Below are 27,423 nucleotides of genomic sequence, written 5' to 3'. Positions count from 1 at the left end.
TATGTTTTATTGTTTCTTCTGTACAGCACTTTGGTCAACTTTGTTGTTTTTAACGGTGCTTTATAAATAAACTGGATTGGATTGGAGATGGTGGAAGTGGTGGAGGAGATGGAGACTGTGGAGGCGGTGGAGGCGGTGAAGGCGGTGGAGACGGTGAAGGCGGTGAAGGCGGTGGAGATGGTGGAGGCGGTGAAGGCGGTGGAGATGGTGGAGGTGGTGAAGGTGGTGGAGATGGTGAAGATGGTGGAGGTGGTGAAGGTGGTGGAGATGGTGGAGATGGTGGAAGTGGTGGAGGAGATGGAGACGGTGGAGGCGGTGGAGATGGTGAAGGTGGTGGAGATGGTGGAGATGGTGGAAGCGGTAGAGATGGTGGAGGTGGTGAAGGTGGTGGAGATGGTGGAAGTGGTGGAGGAGATGGAGATGGTGGAGGAGGTGGAGGCGGTGAAGGTGGTGGAGATGACTAAAAACTAAAACATCTTTTTACATCAAACTATTTTAAAATGATGAAGAAACTTTGATTTAACATTCAGACCTGGATGAGAAGCTCGTCGTGGTTTTTACCGACGCGCACTGCTTTTCTGTTTATTGCCATCTGTAAATAGTTTCATCCTGGTTTCCATGGAAACACGTTGTAAACGTATGGTAGCTACTAGGTGGGTGTGGATGACTGGTGGTGCACGCGTGACGTTATTTTACAATCGTTGATGGATGAGGACCCGGCTTATGAGCTCAGGCGCTGTTACCATGGTGACCCATCACAGAGAGGATTCTGCCATTAGAAACATCCAGAGGGTCCCGACATGAAGCGTCGTGATGACAACATGTGGACGCTCTCAGAGGCGTCCTGCTCGTACGTGACAGGAACTCCAAGCAGTTTCATGCAACAAAACATCTTTTATTGACTCGTTCACGTCACATGACACTGATAGAAAGAACCAGTGATCCGTTGTGTCTGAGACTTAACGGATGCTGCCTTCACGTCTACGTGGCTCACATGGAGATCATTAAGACTCGGGCTGGACTTCAGAGGAACCGGACAGCAGATCAGAGAGAAGCTGTGTTCCAGTGGACTAAACGGACCGAGTTCTGATCCAGTTCCAGAGGAAGTCCGCTATGTTGGAGGACTTTAACGGCGACATGGATCCAGTTCCAGAGGAAGTCCGCTATATTGGAGGACTTTAACGGCAACATGGATCCAGTTCCAGGGGAAGTCCGCTATGTTGGAGGACTTTAACGGCGACATGGATCCAGTTCCAGAGGAAGTCCGCTATGTTGGAGGACTTTAACGGCGACATGGATCCAGTTCCAGAGGAAGTCCGCTATGTTGGAGGACTTTAACGGCGACATGGATCCAGTTCCAGAGGAAGTCCGCTATGTTGGAGGACTTTAACGGCGACATGGATCCAGTTCCAGAGGAAGTCCGCTATGTTGGAGGACTTTAACGGCGATATGGATCCAGTTCCAGAGGAAGTCCGCTATGTTGGAGGACTTTAACGGCGATATGGATCCAGTTCCAGAGGAAGTCCGCTATGTTGGAGGACTTTAACGGCGACATGGATCCAGTTCCAGAGGAAGTCCGCTATGTTGGAGGACTTTAACGGCGACATGGATCCTGCCGCGCTGTGTTCAGGTACCTCCTACATGTGCTCCAAATACTGCGTGAGCAGGGGCGGAAGGGGGAGGCGAGGAAGATGCTTCAGTCTGGACCGGCCAATCACGTTCCTGATCCGCAGTCGACACAGCTGGCACAGCGTCCTGGGAGAACCTGGAGACAGGAAGAGCGGTTCTGATCCGACATGTTTACCACATCCTATCTGGTCAGAGACGAGTGACCAATCAGATCAGCTGATCATGCTAATTCACACCAGAACCAAGCAGACATTCCAGTATCACCACTGGAACGACCGGTTCCGGTTGGATCGAGCTGCTGCTTTGTAGGACAGAACCAGTTCTGGATTCAGACAAACGGCAGCTTTGATCCCACCTGAACAGATTTATTCACAAATAATCCAAAAGACTCATCTCAGGATTTATTGATCCGACGAGGAACTTAATACAGGAAATCCTCCGTCCAGGTCGTCAAAAATCCAGGAAACAAAGTTTTGGACAAATTATTGGTTTAAAAACCATCAGTCTGAGGAATTATTGATCTGACGAAATAGTAAAAGGAGTTTTAGTTCCTGGTTCTGTTCCGGATCTTCTGGATCGGAGCTCAGATCATATTTATACACGTTTGTCCGAGACAGGCCAGGACCGGGTCGGTCCGAATATCCCTACCTTGAAATGAGACCAGCAGCTGTTGGCTCGGACCTCCAGGAGGAGCCAGCTCCAGCGGCCGCCGACCGTCTTCGTCTCTGGAGTTGACGTTGGCGCCGTAGTCCAGTAGGAGGGTCACCTGATCTCTGCTGTCCTGCCTGACGGCGGCGTGCAGAGGACTGTCGTTTCCTCTCCCCACGTTCACGTTGGCTCCTGCAGACAAGAGGAGGACAAACGTCCCCGTCCAACATCACGAGGATGGATCAGAACTACCATCAGAAACTTACTGGTACCAGCTGGACAGCCTGTTACTATGGCAACATAATCTGTTTCCCAGAGTATGTCAATGAAGTTTTCATCTGTCAAACGCGCCAGATGTGTGTGTGGCAGCTGTGAGATGAAGCATCCAGGAAGGAACCCTGACCCATCTTCATCGTTCAGCCAATCAGCAGCTGAGTGTGCACGGTCACGTGCACGGTGAGTAAAATAATAAAGAGATGTAGCTAAACATGCTAACAGTTAGCAGTGAAATGTGTGTATGCTTCTGTGTGGGATGACAGGCGGGTCACCTATCAGAAACCCTCAGGAAGTCACACACACACCTGTGTGAAGCAGGATCTTCGAGCAGTCAGCGTGTCGGTGCAGACAGCTGACGTAGAGAGGAGAACCCAGCTGAGGTACCTTAAGGTCCGGATCGGCTCCGTGAGCCAGAAGAGACTCCACACACTGACTGTTACCTGAACAAATGGGGAATCAAACCTGGTTAACGCAGCGAAACATTCATTCAAGTCAACTTTATTCAGAAGCAAGACTCAGAAAATGAAGATAAAACAGAAATAAAACAGGGACAAAACAGCAAAACAACCTTTAAAAGGAATAAAAACGAGCAAAAAGCAGATAATCCACCAAATAAAAGCACCGGCAGTCTGGAGAGCAAACATGAGTCTGTAGGGAGATTTAAAAGTCCGGACCGAGGTTTGCTTCCAGTACAACGTATTTATACTCATATCAAACAACGGAAGCACGATGCGGCCAAAACCTTCCATACTGTAGGTCACCGCTAGGGGGCAGCAGGGGACTCTGAAATCCCGAAAAGGTCGAGCTGCTGTTTACATTTTATTTCTAGGAAATCTCCATAAACAATAGTTGACACAATCTGTTGCTGTTAAGTGTTTGTTCATCTTAAAGATGATGCAAACAAGGTCCGGTGTGGGGAACGGGGCCTGGGCGGAGGTCAGCGGTGGGCGGGGCTGTGGAGACGTAGAGGACAACACCTGCTTTTACCTGCAGGGGGGGCTTTGAGTTGTTTTTGACCCAAAAATACCAAATAAAGAACTTAAACAACACAAAGCTGATCAACAGTATTGATGGTTTTCATTTAAAGGTGGCGTATGTAAGATTTTCAATATTTTAAAAAAAAACAAAAAAAACCAAAACTATATAATAATAAAATAACTACAATCATAATTAGATAGTTTTTTTGAACATGTAGGTTCCAGTCTGTTCATATTTGATACGTTATTAAATTACAAGTTTAATTAATGACAAATGACAAAAAGGACTTTTTTTACTGGTAGGCAAACATTTAAGAAGGGTCTTTGTCATTAATTAAACTTGTAATTTAATAACACATCAAATATGGACAAACTGGAACCTACATGTTTAAAAAAACTATCTAATTATGATTGTAGTTATTTTTTTTATTTTATTTTTTTTAAATATTGAAAATCTTACATACTCCACCTTTAAATGAAAAGTAAAACTTGGTTGAAGCTCAAAGAATCCATTTTTCTGAGCATTAACCAAATAATTTAGGACACATTCACATCAGGACAGTCCGCTAGACTCGGTCCGGTTGGGGACTCGCAGAGGACCCTTAACACCATCGCTATGGATTTACCCACAATTCAACGCTACGACACATGCAGGATGGGACTTGGTTTGTAGTCCGCTTCCTGTATTTGGTCCGTTTGGAACGGGCTGAGACCTGCGTTTGTAGGCGGATCGAGTCGCTACTTTGGTCCGAATCAGGATTAGTTTGGCGCGTTCACATTTCCCCAAACGAAGCGACTTTCCGAGCAAACGGACTCGGATTAGAAACGCTGATGTGGACGTGGTCTGAATCATGGTTAAACATAAAGTTGTGCACTGCTGCAGCTCCGCCTGCTCCCTGACCTCCAAATGGACGAAAACTAAACAGAACTTTAAAAAGTTCATGTTATCAGGTAAACTGAAGCATTTTGTTCAGGGACCCTGGGATCTGGACCTCGGGATCTGGACCCCGGGTTCTGGACCCTGGGATCTGGACCCCGGGTTCTGGACTCTGGGATCTGGACCCCAGGTTCTGGACCCTGGGATCTGGACCCCAGGATCTGGACCTCGGGATCTGGATCCCGGGTTCTGGACCCTGGGATCTGGACCCCGGGTTCTGGACCCCTGGGATCTGGACCCCGGGTTCTGGACCCCGGGTTCTGGACCCTGGGATCTGGATCCCGGGTTCTGGACCCTGGGATCTGGACCCTGGGATCTGGATCCTGGGTTCTGGACCCTGGGTTCTGGACCCTGGGATCTGGATCCCGGGTTCTGGAACCCGGGTTCTGGACCCCACTGGTCCACACATTGTCCTGTAGACTTCCAGAGCCAGAGTCAAGCATATAACTGGAGCTGGACGTGGCTCCTGATCGGCACCGCTGCTGTTGGCGTGGCGTTTCCTTCTCTGCAAAGCCGAGCGAGGCGGGACTTCCTGTGTTTACCTCTCTTGCAGGCTTCGTGTAAAGCCGAGGGCAGGTGCGCGTGGCGTGCACGTGTGTGCGCTCCGTTCTGCAGCAGCAGCTCCAGACAGCCGACGCTGCCTGAGGAGCAGCAGTTGTACAGAGGCGTGATGCCGTCGAAGGTGGCGGCGTTGACCTGCGGACACGCATGGCGTCACATGCCTGATGATGTCAGAGGGTGGAGACTGAACAGACACTCACGTTAGCTCCAGCGCTGATCAAAGCTCGGACGCAAGCTACGTGTCCCGACAGGCAGGCTTCGTGAAGAGGCGTCACGTGATCGATGGTGGCGATGTTGGCGTGACAACCCTGAAACGACCAAATAAAAGCTGATATTCGCCGTCTGCAGGAAGAAACCGTTTACTTTGATCTTTGTTAAACAAATTTTCCATGCTGGTTCAGACGGCAGTTTCTTCAGCGTTTTGGTCTCTCTCCCGACGGGGCAGATGAGTTTCCATGGTAACTGAGTTGTTTACAAGCAGGATCAATTGTTTAACGGTCCAGGGTGGAAAAATTACTGAGCTCTAGTGGTGAAGATGGGTATTGCACAGTTATGAATGTACGGTGGCCGTCAGCGGCGAAAAGCTGTTTCCATGTGTGAGTGGATGCCATGATTTATTACAGGTAAGTATGTGTTTATTCCAAGCGGCAATCTCCGGCGGTTTAAGGTGAAGCCTAAGGGGAAGTGCATAAAACTGCAGTTTTCCCTTCATCCACTAGGGGCTGCAAAGTAGAGCAAATCCCCATAGACTCCCATGTTAAAAAGACCAACTTCACAGCAGAAATAAACATGTTTACAGCAGGAATAAACATGTTTACAGCAGAAATAAACATGTTTACAGCCTGGTACAAAAATCCATTTTAGGTTTAATAGGTCAGGTTTACCTTCATGACAACTGTGGGGGGAGTTAATTTTTTTGTAACTCGCCCATTTAAAAGTAATTTAATCTGGAAGTTCAGCATATTTAGGGGCGTGTCCTTTTGATTAACAGGTACCCGATCTCTGGCTTCAAGTCAGAAGAACGTAGAACAACCGCGGGTTTTAGCCGGTTAACAACGTGACCTAGCTTTAGCACGCTTACCTCCGTTAGCTGGTTAGCTCCTGTTATCTCCGGGTTAGCTCGGTTAGCTCTTAGCTACAGAAAGCTCGGAGTTCACTGGATGTCAATCATCCACCATGACGCTCACAGCCCCCCTCTCAGCTCCACGTCTTTGCCCATATTTGTATTTTCCGGGCGAGACGACGTGCATGACGCTGAAAGATGGTGATGGTAGGAACCGCCCACCGAGCTTCAATTCAGCTCTTCAGAAACCTACGGGTGACGTCACGGAGGCTCCGCCCATCTCTTTATAGACAGTCTATGGTTTATTCACATGAAAACGTTGCTCACAGGAGAAAGTACACGTGGTTTTTCTGTCAGACCGTTCCTGATGTTTCCTGAATCAATGCAGTTGAACCAATAAAATTAAATCTTTACTGGTTTTAAACAAGTTGGATTAAAGTTTGTCCCAAAAGGAAAAACAAGCTGCAGATTTTCCTCATGACGGCGTTACCGGGGTTACCTTAGTTACCGGGGTTACCTGAGCCAGTAGAGTTCGCAGTGCTAGAAGACGACCCTGAGAGGCGGCTTCATGGAGAGGTGATCGATCGGCCCAGGACCCTGCACACACAGACACAATGGTTACGGTTACATGATATTTTTTTTTATTTTGAATTAATAATTTGTAATGAAATAATTCGGAATTAACGTATTCTCCTACAAGTTTACATGAAGATAATAATTCCTAATGAAGGTTTACATGAAACACATCCTCACTTAACTCCTCTTTAGAGCGGCGGGTTGGGAAGGGTTCTGATTGGACAGAGGGTGCACGTGACGTATGACGTATACCGGAAATAAACAAAGTTGTCTCCCTGCTTCTCGTCTTTTCAGTCGTATCTTGTAAAAACTACATAATAAGAACCAGTTTCACCGCTGTTTTTATTATAAAAATATGAAGTAGCAGCTCAACACCAGCATACTACTTTACTTTCTGCAGCAACTGAGAAGGAGAAGAAAGATAAACCACCGAATACGGGAGGCAAAGCAACGTACGTCATCGGGACAGGACAAGGTAACGAGCATGCTCAGAACGACCGGAGTTAACTTAGAGCGGAATGAAGGTTTACATGAAATAAATGAAATGAAAAATACTTTATTAATCCCCAAAGGGAAATATTGTAGTATATAATAATAATAACTAGAGGAGGTCTTGTTCCGGAGGCTGATGGCTGCTGGCAGGTATGATCTTGTCTTGTCACCGCACCATTTAACAAACTGACTGACCAGTTCTCTGTACTCTGCTTCTTGTCCATCCCTGATACACCCCACAACTGCAGAGTCATCAGAGTATTTCTGCAGATGACAGGACTCAGAGTTGTACTGGAAGTCTGAGGTGTACAGAGTGAAGAGGAATGGCCAGAGTACAGTTCCTTGTGGTGCACCAGTGCTGCTGACCTCCATCTCAGACACACAACCTTTCAGTCTCACAAACTGGGGTCTGTTTGTGAGGTAGTCATAGATCCAGGTGGTTGTGGAGGTATCCACCTGGAATTTATGGAGCTTCTCACATAACAAAGCAGGCTGAATGGTATTAAAAGCACTGAGAAATGAAAGAACATGACCCTCAGAGTGCTGCCTGAATGGTCCAGATGAGAGTGTGCTCTCTGGAGCAGGTATATGATGGCATCTTCAACCCCAAGTCCATTACGATATGCAAACTGGAATGGGTCCTGAAAGGTGTTTACTTGCTTGTTGAGGTGAGCCAGTAAGAGTCTCTCCAGGACTTTCATGATGTGAGATGTCAGGGCAACTGGTCTGTAGTCACTTGGTTCAGCTGGTTGTGTTTTTTTAGGCACTGGAACAAGGCAGGAGGTTTTCCACAGCACTGGGACTCTATTTTGTCTCAGACTGGTGTTGAAAAGGTGCTGGAGAATCGGACATAGTTGTTCTGAGCAGGTCTTGAGAACTCTGGGACTGACACCATCTGGACCTGCAGCCCTGTTCTGGTTCAGTTTCTCAAGTTGCTTCTTAACCTGATTGCAGGAGACAAACAAGGTGGAGGTCTCAGGATGTCCTGATGTGGAGGGAGATGAAGCTGTGTTCTGGTCCATGACTGAGCTGCAGGGTGACAGATTGGAGGCGTGACAGGAAAGCAGTGGGCTTATGGAGGGTGTGTGGTCTGTTGGGCTGGAGGTAGGGGGTGAACTGAACCTGTTGAAGAATATGTTCAGCTCATTAGCTCTGTCCAGACCTCCATCAGGCTGGTCCCCCTTTAACTTGAAGCCGGTGATCTTCTTCATTCCAGACCACACATCCCTCAGGTTATTCTGCTGGAGCTGACTTTCTAACTTCTTCCTGTAGTCCTCCTTGCACTTCTTAGTTTGGGTTTTAAGTTGTTTTTGTGTTGCCCTCAATAACTCCCTGTCTCCATCCCTGAAGGCTTTCTTTTTGATGTTCAGCAGCTTTTTCAGGTCACTGGTGATCAAGGGTTTGTTATTGGGGAAGCACCTCACTGTTCTTGTTGGGACGATGCTGTCCACACAGAAGTTTATGTAATCTGTCACACACTCAGTCATGGCGTTGATGTCGTCTCCATGAGGTTCACAGAGGACGTTCCAGTCTGTAACCTCAAAGCCTCCTCTAAGAGCATCTTCAGCTTCAGCAGACCAGATTTTGATAGTCTTTGTGATGACTGGTTGCTGCTGAACGATGTGCTTGTAGGTGGAGGTGAGAAGAACCAGATTATTGTCAGATCTTCCTAAAGGAGGCAGGGCAGAACAACTGGATCCATTATTCATATTTGCATAAAATAAGTCCAACATCTTATTTTCTCTGGTGGAGCAGCTGACAAACTGCTGAAATGTTGGTAGAGTTGCAGAGAGGGAGATGTTGTTGAAGTCTCCGGAGATCGCCATGAATGAGTTTGGATGCTGTGTTTGTAGCCGAGCAACGACGGAGCTGATGACGTCACAGGCTGTGTCTGGTGCGGTACCAGGTATTATATAAACCGCTACCAGAATAACACAGGTAAACTCTCTGGGTAAATAATATGGACGGAAGCTCACAGCTAACAGTTCCATGTCCCTTGTGCATATCTTCTCCTTGACAGTAACATGTCCAGGATGACACCAATGCTGGTTAACCAGCACTGCAATTCCACCACCCTTTAGCTTTCCGCTGTGTTGTCTACTGCGGTCTGCACGGACCGTTTTAAAGCCCGGTACAGACACATTACAGTCAGGGATGTGTTCATGCAGCCATGTCTCGGTGAAACACATAATACTGCACTCTCTGTATTCTTTCTGAGAACTTGTTAGCATCTCAAGTTCATCAGTTTTGTTAGCTAGCGATCTCACATTACCCATGACGACGGTCAGGAGAAATGGTTTAAATCTCCATCGCTTTCTTCGCTCTCTGACTCCCGCTCTGCATCCTCTTCTCTTTCTTTTCAACTCCATCAGGATTTGATGTGTTGTTTCGCTGATAATCCTGATTTGGGAGAGGTTAATCAGTTGATCCCAATTGTAAACAAGTCTTTTGTTGCCATGGAGACTCATCATAACAAGTACTGAGAGAGTGAAAATATGCAGAAAAATCTTCCTTGCAGCACACCCTCCGAACCGGCATGAAATCCTCAGAAAAAAATACCTAATTTGAGCTCATATCTATGTGAGAAGATTTTGTACTTTATAAAAAAACAGGATAGCAAGTCAGAGCTACTACAGTTTGCTGCCAACAGACGGTGCAATCTAGAATGGAATTACAGAGGAATTACATCGTTCGGAATTAAAATGCGAATAAACCAGCCGCTTACATCGGAATTAAGTTTAATTCCCAATAGAAATCTGCATCAGGAATGAAGTGTTTACATGGTCGTTTTTCATTAGTTTGAAGCAGAATTATATTTTATTAATTAAAAGTTAATTATATTAACTTAATTAAACAGGAAATAAAACTCCCATGTAAATGCAGCAAATGTGGAACCATTTTCAAATAAAGTGAAGTAACATCAGTTTTTTTATGGTTTATAAGTAAAATTTTTGTAACGTTTGTAACGATAAGGAGATAATCTGGTTTTATTGTATGGTAATTATCATTATTACACGCATACGTCCGTGTCGTGCACAACAGTATTCTTGCATGTAAAGCTGGGAATGGAACCAGCAACCTTTGGAACTTCAGGATGTGGTCTTAGGCGGGGGTCTCTAACTCCCCTCGAGAGCTACTGTCCTGCAAGTTTTCAATGTTTCCCTACTACAACACACCTGAGTCAGATGAAATGTTCAGCACATGCCTGTGAATGACATGTCGGTTTTAATCAGGCGTGCTGCAGCAGGGAAACATGGAAAACCTGCAGGACGGGACCGGAGCTGGAGATGCCTGGTCAAAGCAAACTGAAGACCCTTCCTCAGCACACCTCAACCAAGCGTTTTGCTTATGTCCTCCAGCCCTGCAGAGACCTGGCAACACTCCAGAGACCTGGCAACGCTCCAGAGACCTGGCAACGCTGCAGTGACCTGGCAACGCTCCAGAGACCTGGCAACGCTGCAGTGACCTGGCAACGCTCCAGAGACCTGGCAACGCTGCAGTGACCTGGCAACGCTGCAGTGACCTGGCAACGCTCCAGAGACCTGGCAACACTGCAGAGACCTGGCAACACTCCAGAGACCTGGCAACGCTGCAGTGACCTGGCAACGCTCCAGAGACCTGGCAACACTGCAGAGACCTGGCAACACTCCAGAGACCTGGCAACGCTCCAGAGACCTGGCAACGCTGCAGTGACCTGGCAACGCTCCAGAGACCTGGCAACACTGCAGTGACCTGGCAACGCTCCAGAGACCTGGCAACGCTGCAGTGACCTGGCAATGCTCCAGAGACCTGGCAACGCTGCAGTGACCTGGCAACGCTCCAGAGACCTGGCAACGCTGCAGTGACCTGGCAATGCTCCAGAGACCTGGCAACGCTGCAGTGACCTGGCAATGCTCCAGAGACCTGGCAACGCTGCAGTGACCTGGCAATGCTCCAGAGACCTGGCAACGCTCCAGCGTCCGCTGACCACACATGAATACACATGAAGCAAAAGGTAAAGGAACATTCTGGACTTGTTTTGCCAGTTCTTGTGACAGAAACAAACATGTGAGAAGCCGAAAACAGGCCACTGGTTACTCCTAACAGAAGCCCAGAATCACTGAGAATGAGCAGACCTGGCAACCCCAGAGACACGTGGTGGAGCAGCAGAGTGAAAACTTCCAGCTTCCTCATGTCAACATACCCATGTCCCCGTCTCCCCACGGCACGTCCAGCCACCGGTAGACGTAGGACATGCTGAGGGCGTCCACGCTGTCGGCTCGTCCTCACAGCCAACTGCAGCGTCCAAAAATACCCTCCAACCGGCAAACTGGACACCTGTCAGCTGCTTCGGCCTCGCCACGTCACTGAGACACCAAACCACTGCACCTGCTGCTGGACACCAACAAGCAGCTGGTTTTACTGGTCCTCTCCCATCTGGTCCACCACGAGCAGGCCCCAGAGGGGACGAGCTGCAGTCTGTCCCGTAATCTGTCCCATCCGCGGTCTGTCCCGTAATCTGTCCCGTAGTCTGTCCCATCCGCGGTCTGTCCCGTCCGCGGTCTGTCCCGTAGTCTGTCCCATCCGCGGTCTGTCCCGTAGTCTGTCCCATCCGTGGTCTGTCCCGTAATCTGTCCCGTAGTCTGTCCCATCCGCGGTCTGTCCCATCCGCGGTCTGTCCCGTAATCTGTCCCGTAGTCTGTCCCGTCCGCGGTCTGTCCCGTAGTCTGTCCCATCCGCGGTCTGTCCCGTCCGCGGTCTGTCCTGTAGTCTGTCCCATCCGCGGTCTGTCCCGTCCGCGGTCTGTCCTGTAGTCTGTCCCGTCCGCGGTCTGTCCCGTAATCTGTCCCGAAATCTGTCCCATCCGCGGTCTGTCCCGTCCGCGGTCTGTCCCGTAGTCTGTCCCATCCGCGGTCTGTCCCGTAGTCTGTCCCATCCGTGGTCTGTCCCGTAATCTGTCCCGTAGTCTGTCCCATCCGCGGTCTGTCCCATCCGCGGTCTGTCCCGTAATCTGTCCCGTAGTCTGTCCCGTCCGCGGTCTGTCCCGTAGTCTGTCCCATCCGCGGTCTGTCCCGTCCGCGGTCTGTCCTGTAATCTGTCCCATCCGCGGTCTGTCCCGTAATCTGTCCCGTAGTCTGTCCCATCCGCGGTCTGTCCCGTCCGCGGTCTGTCCTGTAATCTGTCCCATCCGCGGTCTGTCCCGTAATCTGTCCCGTAGTCTGTCCTGTAATCTGTCCCATCCGCGGTCTGTCCCGTCCGCGGCCTGTCCCGTAATCTGTCCCGTAGTCTGTCCCATCCGCGGTCTGTCCCGTAGTCTGTCCCATCCGTGGTCTGTCCCGTAATCTGTCCCGTAGTCTGTCCCATCCGCGGTCTGTCCCATCCGCGGTCTGTCCCGTAATCTGTCCCGTAGTCTGTCCCGTCCGCGGTCTGTCCCGTAATCTGTCCCGCAGTCTGTCCCATCCGCAGTCTGTCCCGCAGTCTGTCCCGCAGTCTGTCCCATCCGCAGTCTGTCCCGTAATCTGTCCCGCAGTCTGTCCCATCCGCAGTCTGTCCCATAATCTGTCCCGCAGTCTGTCCCATCCGCAGTCTGTCCCGTAATCTGTCCCGCAGTCTGTCCCATCCGCAGTCTGTCCCATAATCTGTCCCGCAGTCTGTCCCATCCGCAGGCTGTCCCGTAATCTGTCCCGTAGTCTGTCCCATCCGCAGGCTGTCCCGTAATCTGTCCCGTAGTCTGTCCCATCCGCAGTCTGTCCCGTCCGCGGTCTGTCCCATAATCTGTCCCATCCGCAGTCTGTCCCGTCCGCGGTCTGTCCCATAATCTGTCCAGCAGTCTGTCCCATCCGCAGTCTGTCCCGTCCGCGGTCTGTCCCGTAATCTGTCCCGCAGTCTGTCCCATCCGCAGTCTGTCCCGTCCGCGGTCTGTCTTGTAATCTGTCCCGCAGTCTGTCCCATCCGCGGTCTGTCCCATAATCTGTCCCATCCGCAGTCTGTCCCGTCCGCGGTCTGTCCCATAATCTGTCCCGTAGTCTGTCCCATCCGCGGTCTGTCCCGTCCGCGGTCTGTCCCATAATCTGTCCCGTAGTCTGTCCCATCCGCGGTCTGTCCCGTCCGCGGTCTGTCCCATAATCTGTCCCGTAGTCTGTCCCATCCGCGGTCTGTCCCGTCCGCGGTCTGTCCCATAATCTGTCCCATCCGGTCTGTCCCGTCCGCGGTCTGTCCCATAATCTGTCCCATCCGCAGTCTGTCCCGTCCGCGGTCTGTCCCATAATCTGTCCAGCAGTCTGTCCCATCCGCAGTCTGTCCCGTCCGCGGTCTGTCCCGTAATCTGTCCCGCAGTCTGTCCCATCCGCAGTCTGTCCCGTCCGCGGTCTGTCTTGTAATCTGTCCCGCAGTCTGTCCCATCCGCGGTCTGTCCCATAATCTGTCCCATCCGCAGTCTGTCCCGTCCGCGGTCTGTCCCATAATCTGTCCCGTAGTCTGTCCCATCCGCGGTCTGTCCCATCCGCGGTCTGTCCCGTAATCTGTCCCGTAGTCTGTCCCGTCCGCGGTCTGTCCCGTAGTCTGTCCCATCCGCGGTCTGTCCCGTCCGCGGTCTGTCCTGTAATCTGTCCCATCCGCAGTCTGTCCCGTCCGCGGTCTGTCCCATAATCTGTCCAGCAGTCTGTCCCATCCGCAGTCTGTCCCGTCCGCGGTCTGTCTTGTAATCTGTCCCGCAGTCTGTCCCATCCGCAGTCTGTCCCGTCCGCGGTCTGTCCCGTAATCTGTCCCGCAGTCTGTCCCATCTGCGGTCTGTCCCATAATCTGTCCAGCAGTCTGTCCCATCCGCGGTCTGTCCCGTAATCTGTCCCGCAGTCTGTCCCATCCGCAGTCTGTCCCATAATCTGTCCCGCAGTCTGTCCCATCCGCAGGCTGTCCCGTAATCTGTCCCGTAGTCTGTCCCATCCGCAGGCTGTCCCGTAATCTGTCCCGTAGTCTGTCCCATCCGCAGTCTGTCCCGTCCGCGGTCTGTCCCATAATCTGTCCCATCCGCAGTCTGTCCCGTCCGCGGTCTGTCCCATAATCTGTCCAGCAGTCTGTCCCATCCGCAGTCTGTCCCGTCCGCGGTCTGTCCCGTAATCTGTCCCGCAGTCTGTCCCATCCGCAGTCTGTCCCGTCCGCGGTCTGTCTTGTAATCTGTCCCGCAGTCTGTCCCATCCGCGGTCTGTCCCGTCCGCGGTCTGTCCCATAATCTGTCCCATCCGCAGTCTGTCCCGTCCGCGGTCTGTCCCATAATCTGTCCCGTAGTCTGTCCCATCCGCGGTCTGTCCCGTCCGCGGTCTGTCCCATAATCTGTCCCATCCGCAGTCTGTCCCGTCCGCGGTCTGTCCCGTAATCTGTCCCGCAGTCTGTCCCATCCGCAGTCTGTCCCGTCCGCGGTCTGTCTTGTAATCTGTCCCGCAGTCTGTCCCATCCGCGGTCTGTCCCATAATCTGTCCCATCCGCAGTCTGTCCCGTCCGCGGTCTGTCCCATAATCTGTCCAGCAGTCTGTCCCATCCGCAGTCTGTCCCGTCCGCGGTCTGTCCCGTAATCTGTCCCGCAGTCTGTCCCATCCGCAGTCTGTCCCGTCCGCGGTCTGTCTTGTAATCTGTCCCGCAGTCTGTCCCATCCGCGGTCTGTCCCATAATCTGTCCCATCCGCAGTCTGTCCCGTCCGCGGTCTGTCCCATAATCTGTCCCGTAGTCTGTCCCATCCGCGGTCTGTCCCATCCGCGGTCTGTCCCGTAGTCTGTCCCGTCCGCGGTCTGTCCCGTAGTCTGTCCCATCCGCGGTCTGTCCCGTCCGCGGTCTGTCCTGTAATCTGTCCCATCCGCGGTCTGTCCCGTAATCTGTCCCGTAGTCTGTCCCGTCCGCGGTCTGTCCTGTAATCTGTCCCATCCGCAGTCTGTCCCGTCCGCGGTCTGTCCCATAATCTGTCCAGCAGTCTGTCCCATCCGCAGTCTGTCCCGTCCGCGGTCTGTCTTGTAATCTGTCCCGCAGTCTGTCCCATCCGCAGTCTGTCCCGTCCGCGGTCTGTCCCATAATCTGTCCAGCAGTCTGTCCCATCCGCAGTCTGTCCCATAATCTGTCCCGCAGTCTGTCCCATCCGCAGGCTGTCCCGTAATCTGTCCCGTAGTCTGTCCCATCCGCAGGCTGTCCCGTAGTCTGTCCCATCCGCAGTCTGTCCCGTCCGCGGTCTGTCCCATAATCTGTCCCATCCGCAGTCTGTCCCGTCCGCGGTCTGTCCCATAATCTGTCCAGCAGTCTGTCCCATCCGCAGTCTGTCCCGTCCGCGGTCTGTCTCGTAATCTGTCCCGCAGTCTGTCCCATCCGCAGTCTGTCCCGTCCGCGGTCTGTCTTGTAATCTGTCCCGCAGTCTGTCCCATCCGCGGTCTGTCCCATCCGCAGTCTGTCCCGTCCGCGGTCTGTCCCATAATCTGTCCCGTAGTCTGTCCCATCCGCGGTCTGTCCCGTAATCTGTCCCGTAGTCTGTCCCATCCGCGGTCTGTCCCGTCCGCGGTCTGTCCTGTAATCTGTCCCATCCGCGGTCTGTCCCGTAATCTGTCCCGTAGTCTGTCCCGTCCGCGGTCTGTCCTGTAATCTGTCCCATCCGCAGTCTGTCCCGTCCGCGGTCTGTCCCATAATCTGTCCAGCAGTCTGTCCCATCCGCAGTCTGTCCCGTCCGCGGTCTGTCTTGTAATCTGTCCCGCAGTCTGTCCCATCCGCAGTCTGTCCCGTCCGCGGTCTGTCCCGTAATCTGTCCCGCAGTCTGTCCCATCTGCGGTCTGTCCCATAATCTGTCCAGCAGTCTGTCCCATCCGCAGTCTGTCCCATAATCTGTCCCGCAGTCTGTCCCATCCGCAGGCTGTCCCGTAATCTGTCCCGTAGTCTGTCCCATCCGCAGGCTGTCCCGTAATCTGTCCCGTAGTCTGTCCCATCCGCAGTCTGTCCCGTCCGCGGTCTGTCCCATAATCTGTCCCATCCGCAGTCTGTCCCGTCCGCGGTCTGTCCCATAATCTGTCCAGCAGTCTGTCCCATCCGCAGTCTGTCCCGTCCGCGGTCTGTCCCGTAATCTGTCCCGCAGTCTGTCCCATCCGCAGTCTGTCCCGTCCGCGGTCTGTCTTGTAATCTGTCCCGCAGTCTGTCCCATCCGCGGTCTGTCCCGTCCGCGGTCTGTCCCATAATCTGTCCCATCCGCAGTCTGTCCCGTCCGCGGTCTGTCCCATAATCTGTCCCGTAGTCTGTCCCATCCGCGGTCTGTCCCGTCCGCGGTCTGTCCCATAATCTGTCCCGTAGTCTGTCCCATCCGCGGTCTGTCCCGTAATCTGTCCCGTCCGCGGTCTGTCCCAAAATCTGTCCCGTAGTCTGTCCCATCCGCGGTCTGTCCCGCAGTCTGTCCCGTCCGCGGTCTGTCCCATAATCTGTCCCGTAGTCTGTCCCGTCCGCGGTCTGTCCCGTCCGCGGTCTGTCCCGCAGTCGTTCCCATCCGCAGTCTGTCCCGTCCGCGGTCTGTCCCGTAATCTGTCCCGCAGTCTGTCCCATCCGCAGTCTGTCCCGTCCGCGGTCTGTCCCATAATCTGTCCCGTAGTCTGTCCCGTCCGCGGTCTGTCCCATAATCTGTCCCATCCGCAGTCTGTCCCGTCCGCGGTCTGTCCCATAATCTGTCCAGCAGTCTGTCCCATCCGCAGTCTGTCCCGTCCGCGGTCTGTCCCGTAATCTGTCCCGCAGTCTGTCCCATCCGCAGTCTGTCCCGTCCGCGGTCTGTCTTGTAATCTGTCCCGCAGTCTGTCCCATCCGCGGTCTGTCCCATAATCTGTCCCATCCGCAGTCTGTCCCGTCCGCGGTCTGTCCCATAATCTGTCCCGTAGTCTGTCCCGTCCGCGGTCTGTCCCGTAGTCTGTCCCATCCGCGGTCTGTCCTGTAATCTGTCCCATCCGCGGTCTGTCCCGTAATCTGTCCCGTAGTCTGTCCCATCCGCGGTCTGTCCCGTCCGCGGTCTGTCCTGTAATCTGTCCCATCCGCAGTCTGTCCCGTCCGCGGTCTGTCCCATAATCTGTCCAGCAGTCTGTCCCGTCCGCGGTCTGTCCCATCCGCGGTCTGTCCCGTAATCTGTCCCGTAGTCTGTCCCATCCGCAGTCTGTCCCGTCCGCGGTCTGTCCCGTAATCTGTCCCGCAGTCTGTCCCATCTGCGGTCTGTCCCATAATCTGTCCAGCAGTCTGTCCCATCCGCAGTCTGTCCCGTCCGTGGTCTGTCCCGCAGTCTGTCCCATCCGCAGTCTGTACCGTCCGCGGTCTGTCCCGTAATCTGTCCCGCAGTCTGTCCCATCCGCAGTCTGTCCCGTCCGCGGTCTGTCCCGTAATCTGTCCCGCAGTCTGTCCCATCTGCGGTCTGTCCCATAATCTGTCCAGCAGTCTGTCCCATCCGCAGTCTGTCCCGTCCGTGGTCTGTCCCGCAGTCTGTCCCATCCGCAGTCTGTCCCGTCCGCGGTCTGTCCCATAATCTGTCCCGTAGTCTGTCCCATCCGCGGTCTGTCCCGTAATCTGTCCCGCAGTCTGTCCCGTCCGCGGTCTGTCCCATAATCTGTCCCGTAGTCTGTCCCATCCGCGGTCTGTCCCGCAGTCTGTCCCGTCCGCGGTCTGTCCCATAATCTGTCCCGTAGTCTGTCCCGTCCGCGGTCTGTCCCGTCCGCGGTCTGTCCCGCAGTCGTTCCCATCCGCAGTCTGTCCCGTCCGCGGTCTGTCCCGTAATCTGTCCCGCAGTCTGTCCCGTCCGCGGTCTGTCCCATAATCTGTCCCGTAGTCTGTCCCATCCGCGGTCTGTCCCGCAGTCTGTCCCGTCCGCGGTCTGTCCCATAATCTGTCCCGTAGTCTGTCCCGTTCGCGGTCTGTCCCGTCCGCGGTCTGTCCCATAATCTGTCCAGCAGTCTGTCCCATCCGCAGTCTGTCCCGTCCGCGGTCTGTCTTGTAATCTGTCCCGCAGTCTGTCCCATCCGCAGTCTGTCCCGTCCGCGGTCTGTCCCGTAATCTGTCCCGCAGTCTGTCCCATCTGCGGTCTGTCCCATAATCTGTCCCGCAGTCTGTCCCGTCCGTGGTCTGTCCCGCAGTCTGTCCCATTCGCAGTCTGTCCCGTCCGCGGTCTGTCCCATAATCTGTCCAGCAGTCTGTCCCATCCGCAGTCTGTCCCGTCCGTGGTCTGTCCCGCAGTCTGTCCCATCCGCAGTCTGTCCCGTCCGCGGTCTGTCCCATAATCTGTCCCGTAGTCTGTCCCATCCGCGGTCTGTCCCGTAATCTGTCCCGCAGTCTGTCCCGTCCGCGGTCTGTCCCATAATCTGTCCCGTAGTCTGTCCCATCCGCGGTCTGTCCCGCAGTCTGTCCCGTCCGCGGTCTGTCCCATAATCTGTCCCGTAGTCTGTCCCGTCCGCGGTCTGTCCCGTCCGCGGTCTGTCCCGCAGTCGTTCCCATCCGCAGTCTGTCCCGTCCGCGGTCTGTCCCGTAATCTGTCCCGCAGTCTGTCCCATCCGCAGTCTGTCCCGTCCGCGGTCTGTCCCATAATCTGTCCCGCAGTCTGTCCCATCCGCAGTCTGTCCCGTCCGCGGTCTGTCCCGTAATCTGTCCCGCAGTCTGTCCCATCCGCAGTCTGTCCCGTCCGCGGTCTGTCTTGTAATCTGTCCCGCAGTCTGTCCCATCCGCAGTCTGTCCCGTCCGCGGTCTGTCCCATAATCTGTCCCGTAGTCTGTCCCGTCCGCGGTCTGTCCCGCAGTCGTTCCCATCCGCAGTCTGTCCCGTCCGCGGTCTGTCCCGTAATCTGTCCCGCAGTCTGTCCCGTCCGCGGTCTGTCCCATAATCTGTCCCATCCGCAGTCTGTCCCGTCCGCGGTCTGTCCCATAATCTGTCCCGCAGTCTGTCCCATCTGCGGTCTGTCCCATAATCTGTCCCGCAGTCTGTCCCGTCCGTGGTCTGTCCCGCAGTCTGTCCCATTCGCAGTCTGTCCCGTCCGCGGTCTGTCCCATAATCTGTCCAGCAGTCTGTCCCATCCGCAGTCTGTCCCGTCCGTGGTCTGTCCCGCAGTCTGTCCCATCCGCAGTCTGTCCCGTCCGCGGTCTGTCCCATAATCTGTCCCGTAGTCTGTCCCATCCGCGGTCTGTCCCGTAATCTGTCCCGCAGTCTGTCCCGTCCGCGGTCTGTCCCATAATCTGTCCCGTAGTCTGTCCCATCCGCGGTCTGTCCCGCAGTCTGTCCCGTCCGCGGTCTGTCCCATAATCTGTCCCGTAGTCTGTCCCGTCCGCGGTCTGTCCCGTCCGCGGTCTGTCCCGCAGTCGTTCCCATCCGCAGTCTGTCCCGTCCGCGGTCTGTCCCGTAATCTGTCCCGCAGTCTGTCCCATCCGCAGTCTGTCCCGTCCGCGGTCTGTCCCATAATCTGTCCCGCAGTCTGTCCCATCCGCAGTCTGTCCCGTCCGCGGTCTGTCCCGTAATCTGTCCCGCAGTCTGTCCCATCCGCAGTCTGTCCCGTCCGCGGTCTGTCTTGTAATCTGTCCCGCAGTCTGTCCCATCCGCAGTCTGTCCCGTCCGCGGTCTGTCCCATAATCTGTCCCGTAGTCTGTCCCGTCCGCGGTCTGTCCCGCAGTCGTTCCCATCCGCAGTCTGTCCCGTCCGCGGTCTGTCCCGTAATCTGTCCCGCAGTCTGTCCCGTCCGCGGTCTGTCCCATAATCTGTCCCATCCGCAGTCTGTCCCGTCCGCGGTCTGTCCCATAATCTGTCCCATCCGCAGTCTGTCCCGTCCGCGGTCTGTCCCATAATCTGTCCCGTAGTCTGTCCCGTCCGCGGTCTGTCCCATAATCTGTCCCATCCGCAGTCTGTCCCGTCCGCGGTCTGTCCCATAATCTGTCCAGCAGTCTGTCCCATCCGCAGTCTGTCCCGTCCGCGGTCTGTCCCGTAATCTGTCCCGCAGTCTGTCCCATCCGCAGTCTGTCCCGTCCGCGGTCTGTCTTGTAATCTGTCCCGCAGTCTGTCCCATCCGCGGTCTGTCCCATAATCTGTCCCATCCGCAGTCTGTCCCGTCCGCGGTCTGTCCCATAATCTGTCCCGTAGTCTGTCCCGTCCGCGGTCTGTCCCGCAGTCGTTCCCATCCGCAGTCTGTCCCGTCCGCGGTCTGTCCCGTAATCTGTCCCGCAGTCTGTCCCATCCGCAGTCTGTCCCGTCCGCGGTCTGTCCCATAATCTGTCCCGTAGTCTGTCCCGTCCGCGGTCTGTCCCATAATCTGTCCCATCCGCAGTCTGTCCCGTCCGCGGTCTGTCCCATAATCTGTCCAGCAGTCTGTCCCATCCGCAGTCTGTCCCGTCCGCGGTCTGTCCCGTAATCTGTCCCGCAGTCTGTCCCATCCGCAGTCTGTCCCGTCCGCGGTCTGTCTTGTAATCTGTCCCGCAGTCTGTCCCATCCGCGGTCTGTCCCATAATCTGTCCCATCCGCAGTCTGTCCCGTCCGCGGTCTGTCCCATAATCTGTCCCGTAGTCTGTCCCGTCCGCGGTCTGTCCCGTAGTCTGTCCCATCCGCGGTCTGTCCTGTAATCTGTCCCATCCGCGGTCTGTCCCGTAATCTGTCCCGTAGTCTGTCCCATCCGCGGTCTGTCCCGTCCGCGGTCTGTCCTGTAATCTGTCCCATCCGCAGTCTGTCCCGTCCGCGGTCTGTCCCATAATCTGTCCAGCAGTCTGTCCCGTCCGCGGTCTGTCCCGTAGTCTGTCCCATCCGCGGTCTGTCCTGTAATCTGTCCCATCCGCGGTCTGTCCCGTAATCTGTCCCGTAGTCTGTCCCATCCGCGGTCTGTCCCGTCCGCGGTCTGTCCTGTAATCTGTCCCATCCGCAGTCTGTCCCGTCCGCGGTCTGTCCCATAATCTGTCCAGCAGTCTGTCCCATCCGCAGTCTGTCCCGTCCGCGGTCTGTCCCATCCGCGGTCTGTCCCGTAATCTGTCCCGTAGTCTGTCCCATCCGCAGTCTGTCCCGTCCGCGGTCTGTCCCGTAATCTGTCCCGCAGTCTGTCCCATCTGCGGTCTGTCCCATAATCTGTCCAGCAGTCTGTCCCATCCGCAGTCTGTCCCGTCCGTGGTCTGTCCCGCAGTCTGTCCCATCCGCAGTCTGTCCCGTCCGCGGTCTGTCTTGTAATCTGTCCCGCAGTCTGTCCCATCTGCGGTCTGTCCCATAATCTGTCCAGCAGTCTGTCCCATCCGCAGTCTGTCCCGTCCGTGGTCTGTCCCGCAGTCTGTCCCATCCGCAGTCTGTCCCGTCCGCGGTCTGTCCCATAATCTGTCCCGTAGTCTGTCCCATCCGCGGTCTGTCCCGTAATCTGTCCCGCAGTCTGTCCCGTCCGCGGTCTGTCCCATAATCTGTCCCGTAGTCTGTCCCATCCGCGGTCTGTCCCGCAGTCTGTCCCGTCCGCGGTCTGTCCCATAATCTGTCCCGTAGTCTGTCCCGTTCGCGGTCTGTCCCGTCCGCGGTCTGTCCCATAATCTGTCCCGTAGTCTGTCCCATCCGCGGTCTGTCCCGTAATCTGTCCCGCAGTCTGTCCCGTCCGCGGTCTGTCCCATAATCTGTCCCGTAGTCTGTCCCATCCGCGGTCTGTCCCGCAGTCTGTCCCGTCCGCGGTCTGTCCCATAATCTGTCCCGTAGTCTGTCCCGTTCGCGGTCTGTCCCGTCCGCGGTCTGTCCCGCAGTCGTTCCCATCCGCAGTCTGTCCCGTCCGCGGTCTGTCCCGCAGTCTGTCCCATCCGCAGTCTGTCCCGTCCGCGGTCTGTCCCATAATCTGTCCCGTAGTCTGTCCCGTCCGCGGTCTGTCCCATAATCTGTCCCATCCGCAGTCTGTCCCGTCCGCGGTCTGTCCCATAATCTGTCCAGCAGTCTGTCCCATCCGCAGTCTGTCCCGTCCGCGGTCTGTCCCGTAATCTGTCCCGCAGTCTGTCCCATCCGCAGTCTGTCCCGTCCGCGGTCTGTCTTGTAATCTGTCCCGCAGTCTGTCCCATCCGCGGTCTGTCCCATAATCTGTCCCATCCGCAGTCTGTCCCGTCCGCGGTCTGTCCCATAATCTGTCCCGTAGTCTGTCCCATCCGCGGTCTGTCCCATCCGCGGTCTGTCCCGTAATCTGTCCCGTAGTCTGTCCCGTCCGCGGTCTGTCCCGTAGTCTGTCCCATCCGCGGTCTGTCCCGTCCGCGGTCTGTCCTGTAATCTGTCCCATCCGCGGTCTGTCCCGTAATCTGTCCCGTAGTCTGTCCCATCCGCGGTCTGTCCCGTCCGCGGTCTGTCCTGTAATCTGTCCCATCCGCAGTCTTTCCCGTCCGCGGTCTGTCCCATAATCTGTCCAGCAGTCTGTCCCATCCGCAGTCTGTCCCGTCCGCGGTCTGTCTTGTAATCTGTCCCGCAGTCTGTCCCATCCGCAGTCTGTCCCGTCCGCGGTCTGTCCCGTAATCTGTCCCGCAGTCTGTCCCATCTGCGGTCTGTCCCATAATCTGTCCCGCAGTCTGTCCCATCCGCAGTCTGTCCCGTCCGTGGTCTGTCCCGCAGTCTGTCCCATTCGCAGTCTGTCCCGTCCGCGGTCTGTCCCATAATCTGTCCAGCAGTCTGTCCCATCCGCAGTCTGTCCCGTCCGTGGTCTGTCCCGCAGTCTGTCCCATCCGCAGTCTGTCCCGTCCGCGGTCTGTCCCATAATCTGTCCCGTAGTCTGTCCCATCCGCGGTCTGTCCCGTAATCTGTCCCGCAGTCTGTCCCGTCCGCGGTCTGTCCCATAATCTGTCCCGTAGTCTGTCCCATCCGCGGTCTGTCCCGCAGTCTGTCCCGTCCGCGGTCTGTCCCATAATCTGTCCCGTAGTCTGTCCCGTCCGCGGTCTGTCCCGTCCGCGGTCTGTCCCGCAGTCGTTCCCATCCGCAGTCTGTCCCGTCCGCGGTCTGTCCCGTAATCTGTCCCGCAGTCTGTCCCATCCGCAGTCTGTCCCGTCCGCGGTCTGTCCCATAATCTGTCCCGCAGTCTGTCCCATCCGCAGTCTGTCCCGTCCGCGGTCTGTCCCATAATCTGTCCCGTAGTCTGTCCCGTCCGCGGTCTGTCCCATAATCTGTCCCGTAGTCTGTCCCGTCCGCGGTCTGTCCCGTAATCTGTCCCGCGGTCTGTCCCGTAATCTGTCCCGCAGTCTGTCCCATCCGCAGTCTGTCCCGTAATCTGTCCCGCAGTCTGTCCCATCCGCTGTCTGTCCCATAATCTGTCCCATAGTCTGTCCTATCCGCAGTCTGTCCTATCCGCAGTCTGTCCATTAATCTGTCCCGTAGTCTGTCCCATCCGCGGTCTGTCCCGTCCGCGGTCTGTCCCATAATCTGTCCCGTAGTCTGTCCCGTCCGCGGTCTGTCCCATAATCTGTCCCGCAGTCTGTCCCATCCGCAGTCTGTCCCGTCCGCGGTATGTCCATTAATCTGTTCCGTAGTCTGTCCCATCCGCGGTCTGTCCCGTCCGCGGTCTGTCCCATAATCTGTCCCGCAGTCTGTCCCGTCCGCGGTCTGTCCCGTAATCTGTCCCGCAGTCTGTCCCATCCGCAGTCTGTCCCGTAATCTGTCCCATAGTCTGTCCTATCCGCAGTCTGTCCCATCCGCAGTCTGTCCCGTCCGCGGTCTGTCCCGTAATCTGTCCCGCAGTCTGTCCCATCCGCAGTCTGTCCTGTCCGCGGTCTGTCCATTAATCTGTCCCGTAGTCTGTCCCATCCGCGGTCTGTCCCGTCCGCGGTCTGTCCCATAATCTGTCCCGTAGTCTGTCCCGTCCGCGGTCTGTCCCATAATCTGTCCCGCAGTCTGTCCCATCCGCGGTCTGTCCCGTAATCTGTCCCGCAGTCTGTCCCATCCGCGGTCTGTCCCACAGTCTGTCCCATAGTCTGTCCCACAGTCTGTCCCGTAGTCTGTCCCATCCGCGGTCTGTCCCTCGGTCTGTCCCACAGTCTGTCCCGCAGTCTGTCCTGTAATCTGTCCCACAGTCTGTCCCGCGGTCTATCCCACAGTCTGTCCTGTAATCTGTCCCACAGTCTGTCCCTCGGTCTGTCCCACGGTCTGTCCCGTAGTCTGTCCCATCCGCGGTCTGTCCCACAGTCTGTCCTGCGGTCTGTCCCACGGTCTGTCCCGAAGTCTGTCCCGCGATCTGTCCCACAGTCTGTCCTGCGGTCTGTCCCACGGTCTGTCCCTCGGTCTGTCCCATCCGCGGTCTGTCCCGGAGTCTGTCCCGTAGTCTGTCCCATCCGCGGTCTGTCCCGTAGTCTGTCCCACAGTCTGTCCTGCGGTCTGTCCCGCGGTCTGTCCCGAAGTCTGTCCCACGGTCTGTCCCGAAGTCTGTCCCGCGGTCTGTCCCGTAGTCTGTCCCTCGGTCTGTCCCACGGTCTGCCCCGCAGTCTGTCCCGCGGTCTGTCCCGTAGTCTGTCTCGAAGTCTGTCCCGCGGTCTGTCCCGAAGTCTGTCCCGCGGTCTGTCCGGTAGTCTGTCCCGAAGTCTGTCCCGCGGTCTGTCCCGTAGTCTGTCCCACAGTCTGTCCCACGGTCTGTCCCACGGTCTGTCCCGTAGTCTGTCCTGCGGTCTGTCCCGCGGTCTGTCCCGTAGTCTGTCCCTCGATCTGTCCCGAAGTCTGTCCCACGGTCTGTCCCGAAGTCTGTCCCTCGGTCTGTCCCACGGTCTGTCCCGAAGTCTGTCCCGCGGTCTGTCCCACGGTCTGTCCCGAAGTCTGTCCCACGGTCTGTCCCGAAGTCTGTCCCGCGGTCTGTCCCGAAGTCTTTCCCGCGGTCTGTCCCGAAGTCTGTCCCTCGGTCTGTCCCGCGGTCTGTCCCACGGTCTGTCCCGAAGTCTGTCCCTCGGTCTGTCCCACGGTCTGTCCCGAAGTCTGTCCCACGGTCTGTCCCACGGTCTGTCCCGAAGTCTGTCCCGCGGTCTGTCCCGTAGTCTGTCCCTCGGTCTGTCCCACGGTCTGCCCCGCAGTCTGTCCCTCGGTCTGTCCCACGGTCTGTCCCGAAGTCTGTCCCGCGGTCTGTCCCGAAGTCTGTCCCACGGTCTGTCCCGAAGTCTTTCCCGCGGTCTGTCCCGAAGTCTGTCCCGCGGTCTGTCCCTCGGTCTGTCCCGCGGTCTGTCCCATGGTCTGTCCCGAAGTCTGTCCCGCGGTCTGTCCCGTAGTCTGTCCCGAAGTCTGTCCCTCGGTCTGTCCCGCGGTCTGTCCCGAAGTCTGTCCCGCGGTCTGTCCCGAAGTCTGTCCCTCGGTCTGTCCCACGGTCTGTCCCGAAGTCTGTCCCACGGTCTGTCCCGCAGTCTGTCCCACGGTCTGTCCCGAAGTCTGTCCCGCGGTCTGTCCCACGGTCTGTCCCTCGGTCTGTCCCGAAGTCTGTCCCTCGGTCTGTCCCACGGTCTGTCCCGCGGTCTGTCCCGTAGTCTGTCCCGCGGTCTGTCCCACGGTCTGTCCCTCGGTCTGTCCCGTAGTCTGTCCCGCGGTCTGTCCCGTAGTCTGTCCCGCTGGCAGGAAGGTGGAAATCATGACGATGAGGAGTTAAGAGCAGTTATTGTAAAGACAGGTGGGACATGAGAGACGTTACCATGACAACAGTCTTAGCCAACCGCTGCTGGACACAGCGATATAAATACTTCGTATCTGAACCCGGAGTCTAACCGCTGAGCGGATGGCTCACCGTCAGCCTCAGGAATCGCAGTTTCTCCAGAGCGACTTCCATAAGAGACGTGATGATAAACGGTGGCGGTTACACGAACACGCATGTGGGAGGAAGCTCGAGGACCCGACCGGAACCGGAAAACCCGTCCAGCATCTTTCGCATCCCGTCTCTCCTCTAAGATCTCTGTCCAGCGAGCGAAAGTCAGTCTGATGTTGAGTCTCATCTTGTCTCTGTCCCTCCTGCGTCTCTTGGCCCTGTCCTGTGATAATGTTCTCCGGCTTTCTATCCAGTTGCTAACGAGTGAAGAGGCGCTGAAACCGAGGCTCGCGGTGGGATTTCTCTCCTGAGGACGCTGCAGGCCAACGGCCCCAGAAAGGGTCGCGTTGACACCACCGTGCATCACGAGTCAAGTAAACGTGTAGTTTTCAGGTCAGAAGGTAACATGGTCGAACAGGACGGAAGACGGGAGGGGACGGCTGACTCGAGAGGAATGTCCTCTGTGGACCACATGGAGAGGACATCACATCCACGTCTGTGTGGACAAGAGCAGTGAGATGTTTCCCCGGTGACAAACCCCGGACCTCCACAGAACTGAAAAAACGTGAAAAGGAAAGTTCTCGGGGGAGACGGGGACACGTTGAAGACAAAAATAACTCAAAATGAAGACGAAGGAGAGCAAAAAGTAGGGCTGTGACAATGTGAATCATCTCACATCCAGCTGTGTGGGTGGTAACATCTGTCTGCACAAACCGCTCACCAGCTCCTGGTCCAGACAGCAGCAGTTCTGTCGGCCGCTCACCAGTCACCAAACCAGCTGAATTTATTTACCAGGTAAACAACCTGTTGGTGAAAACACCTGTTCTAGATGTACAGGTAGATCCAGAAACATGGCAGGACTTCTACTCTCTGCACCAGGAACTGCCACCTCTGCAGCTCACATGAAGAGGATGGAAGAGTCATAAACCCCCTGAATGTGGAGGTAAACAACCAACAAGGCAGAAAATCCAGATTATTTAGCAGAAATTAGGTTTAACTTGCCTGTTCGGCAGAAATCAGAAAAATAAACAAGTTTTTCTTCACTTTTCCTATGAAATGATCCCTTTAGTTGTACCAATCAGCTGATTGTGTCCTGAAACAGTTGTAGTAAAACCTTTCCTCCCTTTGCAGCTTTTATTGCAGCTGGACTTTCCCCTGTCAGCTGACAGGCCTCGGATTAGATGTCAGACCCTGAACGCACCATGATCTGAGGTGTATCAGCAGCTCGCGCTCTGCAGAAAGCACACCGTGTACCGACCTTGGCTGATCAGGATCCCCCAGGAGACCCTCTTCCTCTCCGGGACGTCCCCGAGCTGCGAGGCCGGCTCTGGCGCTCTTTTCCGGGACATCCTCACGGCTCCGGACGGCATGTCCCCCCCCACCCCACCGGACTGATACCGAGGCTCACGCGCTAAGGTCCAAACGGGGCAGCGCGAGACGAGTCCGGCAGGATTCTGATTGGCTGAGTGACTTTGTTGTTGTCGTCGTCGTGGTCGGGGCACGTGACCATGTCACGTGGCGCAGCGGGAGGTGAAGTTTGATGGAATTCCAGTTGCAGACTGGGAATACTGGA

The 27,423-nt window shown here is 55.5% G+C and overlaps 1 protein-coding gene across 3 annotated transcripts; it reads right to left on the bottom strand.

The window, feature by feature from the left end:
* Positions 1-874: 874 nt before the first annotated feature.
* On the bottom strand, positions 875-27,423 carry LOC306772483 (ankyrin repeat and SOCS box protein 5-like). Of its 3 annotated transcripts, none has more exons than XM_079261973.1 (7): positions 27,109-27,423; positions 6,591-6,688; positions 5,229-5,336; positions 5,010-5,163; positions 2,859-2,993; positions 2,278-2,469; positions 875-1,765 (listed from the first exon to the last, which is right to left on the bottom strand). In XM_079261973.1, exons 1-7 carry the CDS (start codon positions 27,218-27,220, stop codon positions 1,638-1,640), a joined length of 927 nt encoding a protein of 308 aa, XP_079118099.1. In that variant the 5' UTR covers positions 27,221-27,423; the 3' UTR covers positions 875-1,637. The 3 variants fall into 3 exon arrangements, with proteins under 3 accessions (XP_079118099.1, XP_079118100.1, XP_079118101.1); XM_079261974.1 differs by having other exon boundaries at positions 6,600-6,688; XM_079261975.1 differs by having other exon boundaries at positions 6,609-6,688; positions 27,109-27,416.

This window comes from Telmatherina bonti, assembly GCF_933228915.1.
Source record: "Telmatherina bonti genome assembly, chromosome: 3".
Taxonomy (NCBI): domain Eukaryota; kingdom Metazoa; phylum Chordata; class Actinopteri; order Atheriniformes; family Telmatherinidae; genus Telmatherina; species Telmatherina bonti.
The sequence above is the reverse complement of the archived record's forward strand: the minus strand, read 5'-3'. Positions and strand labels throughout refer to the sequence as shown.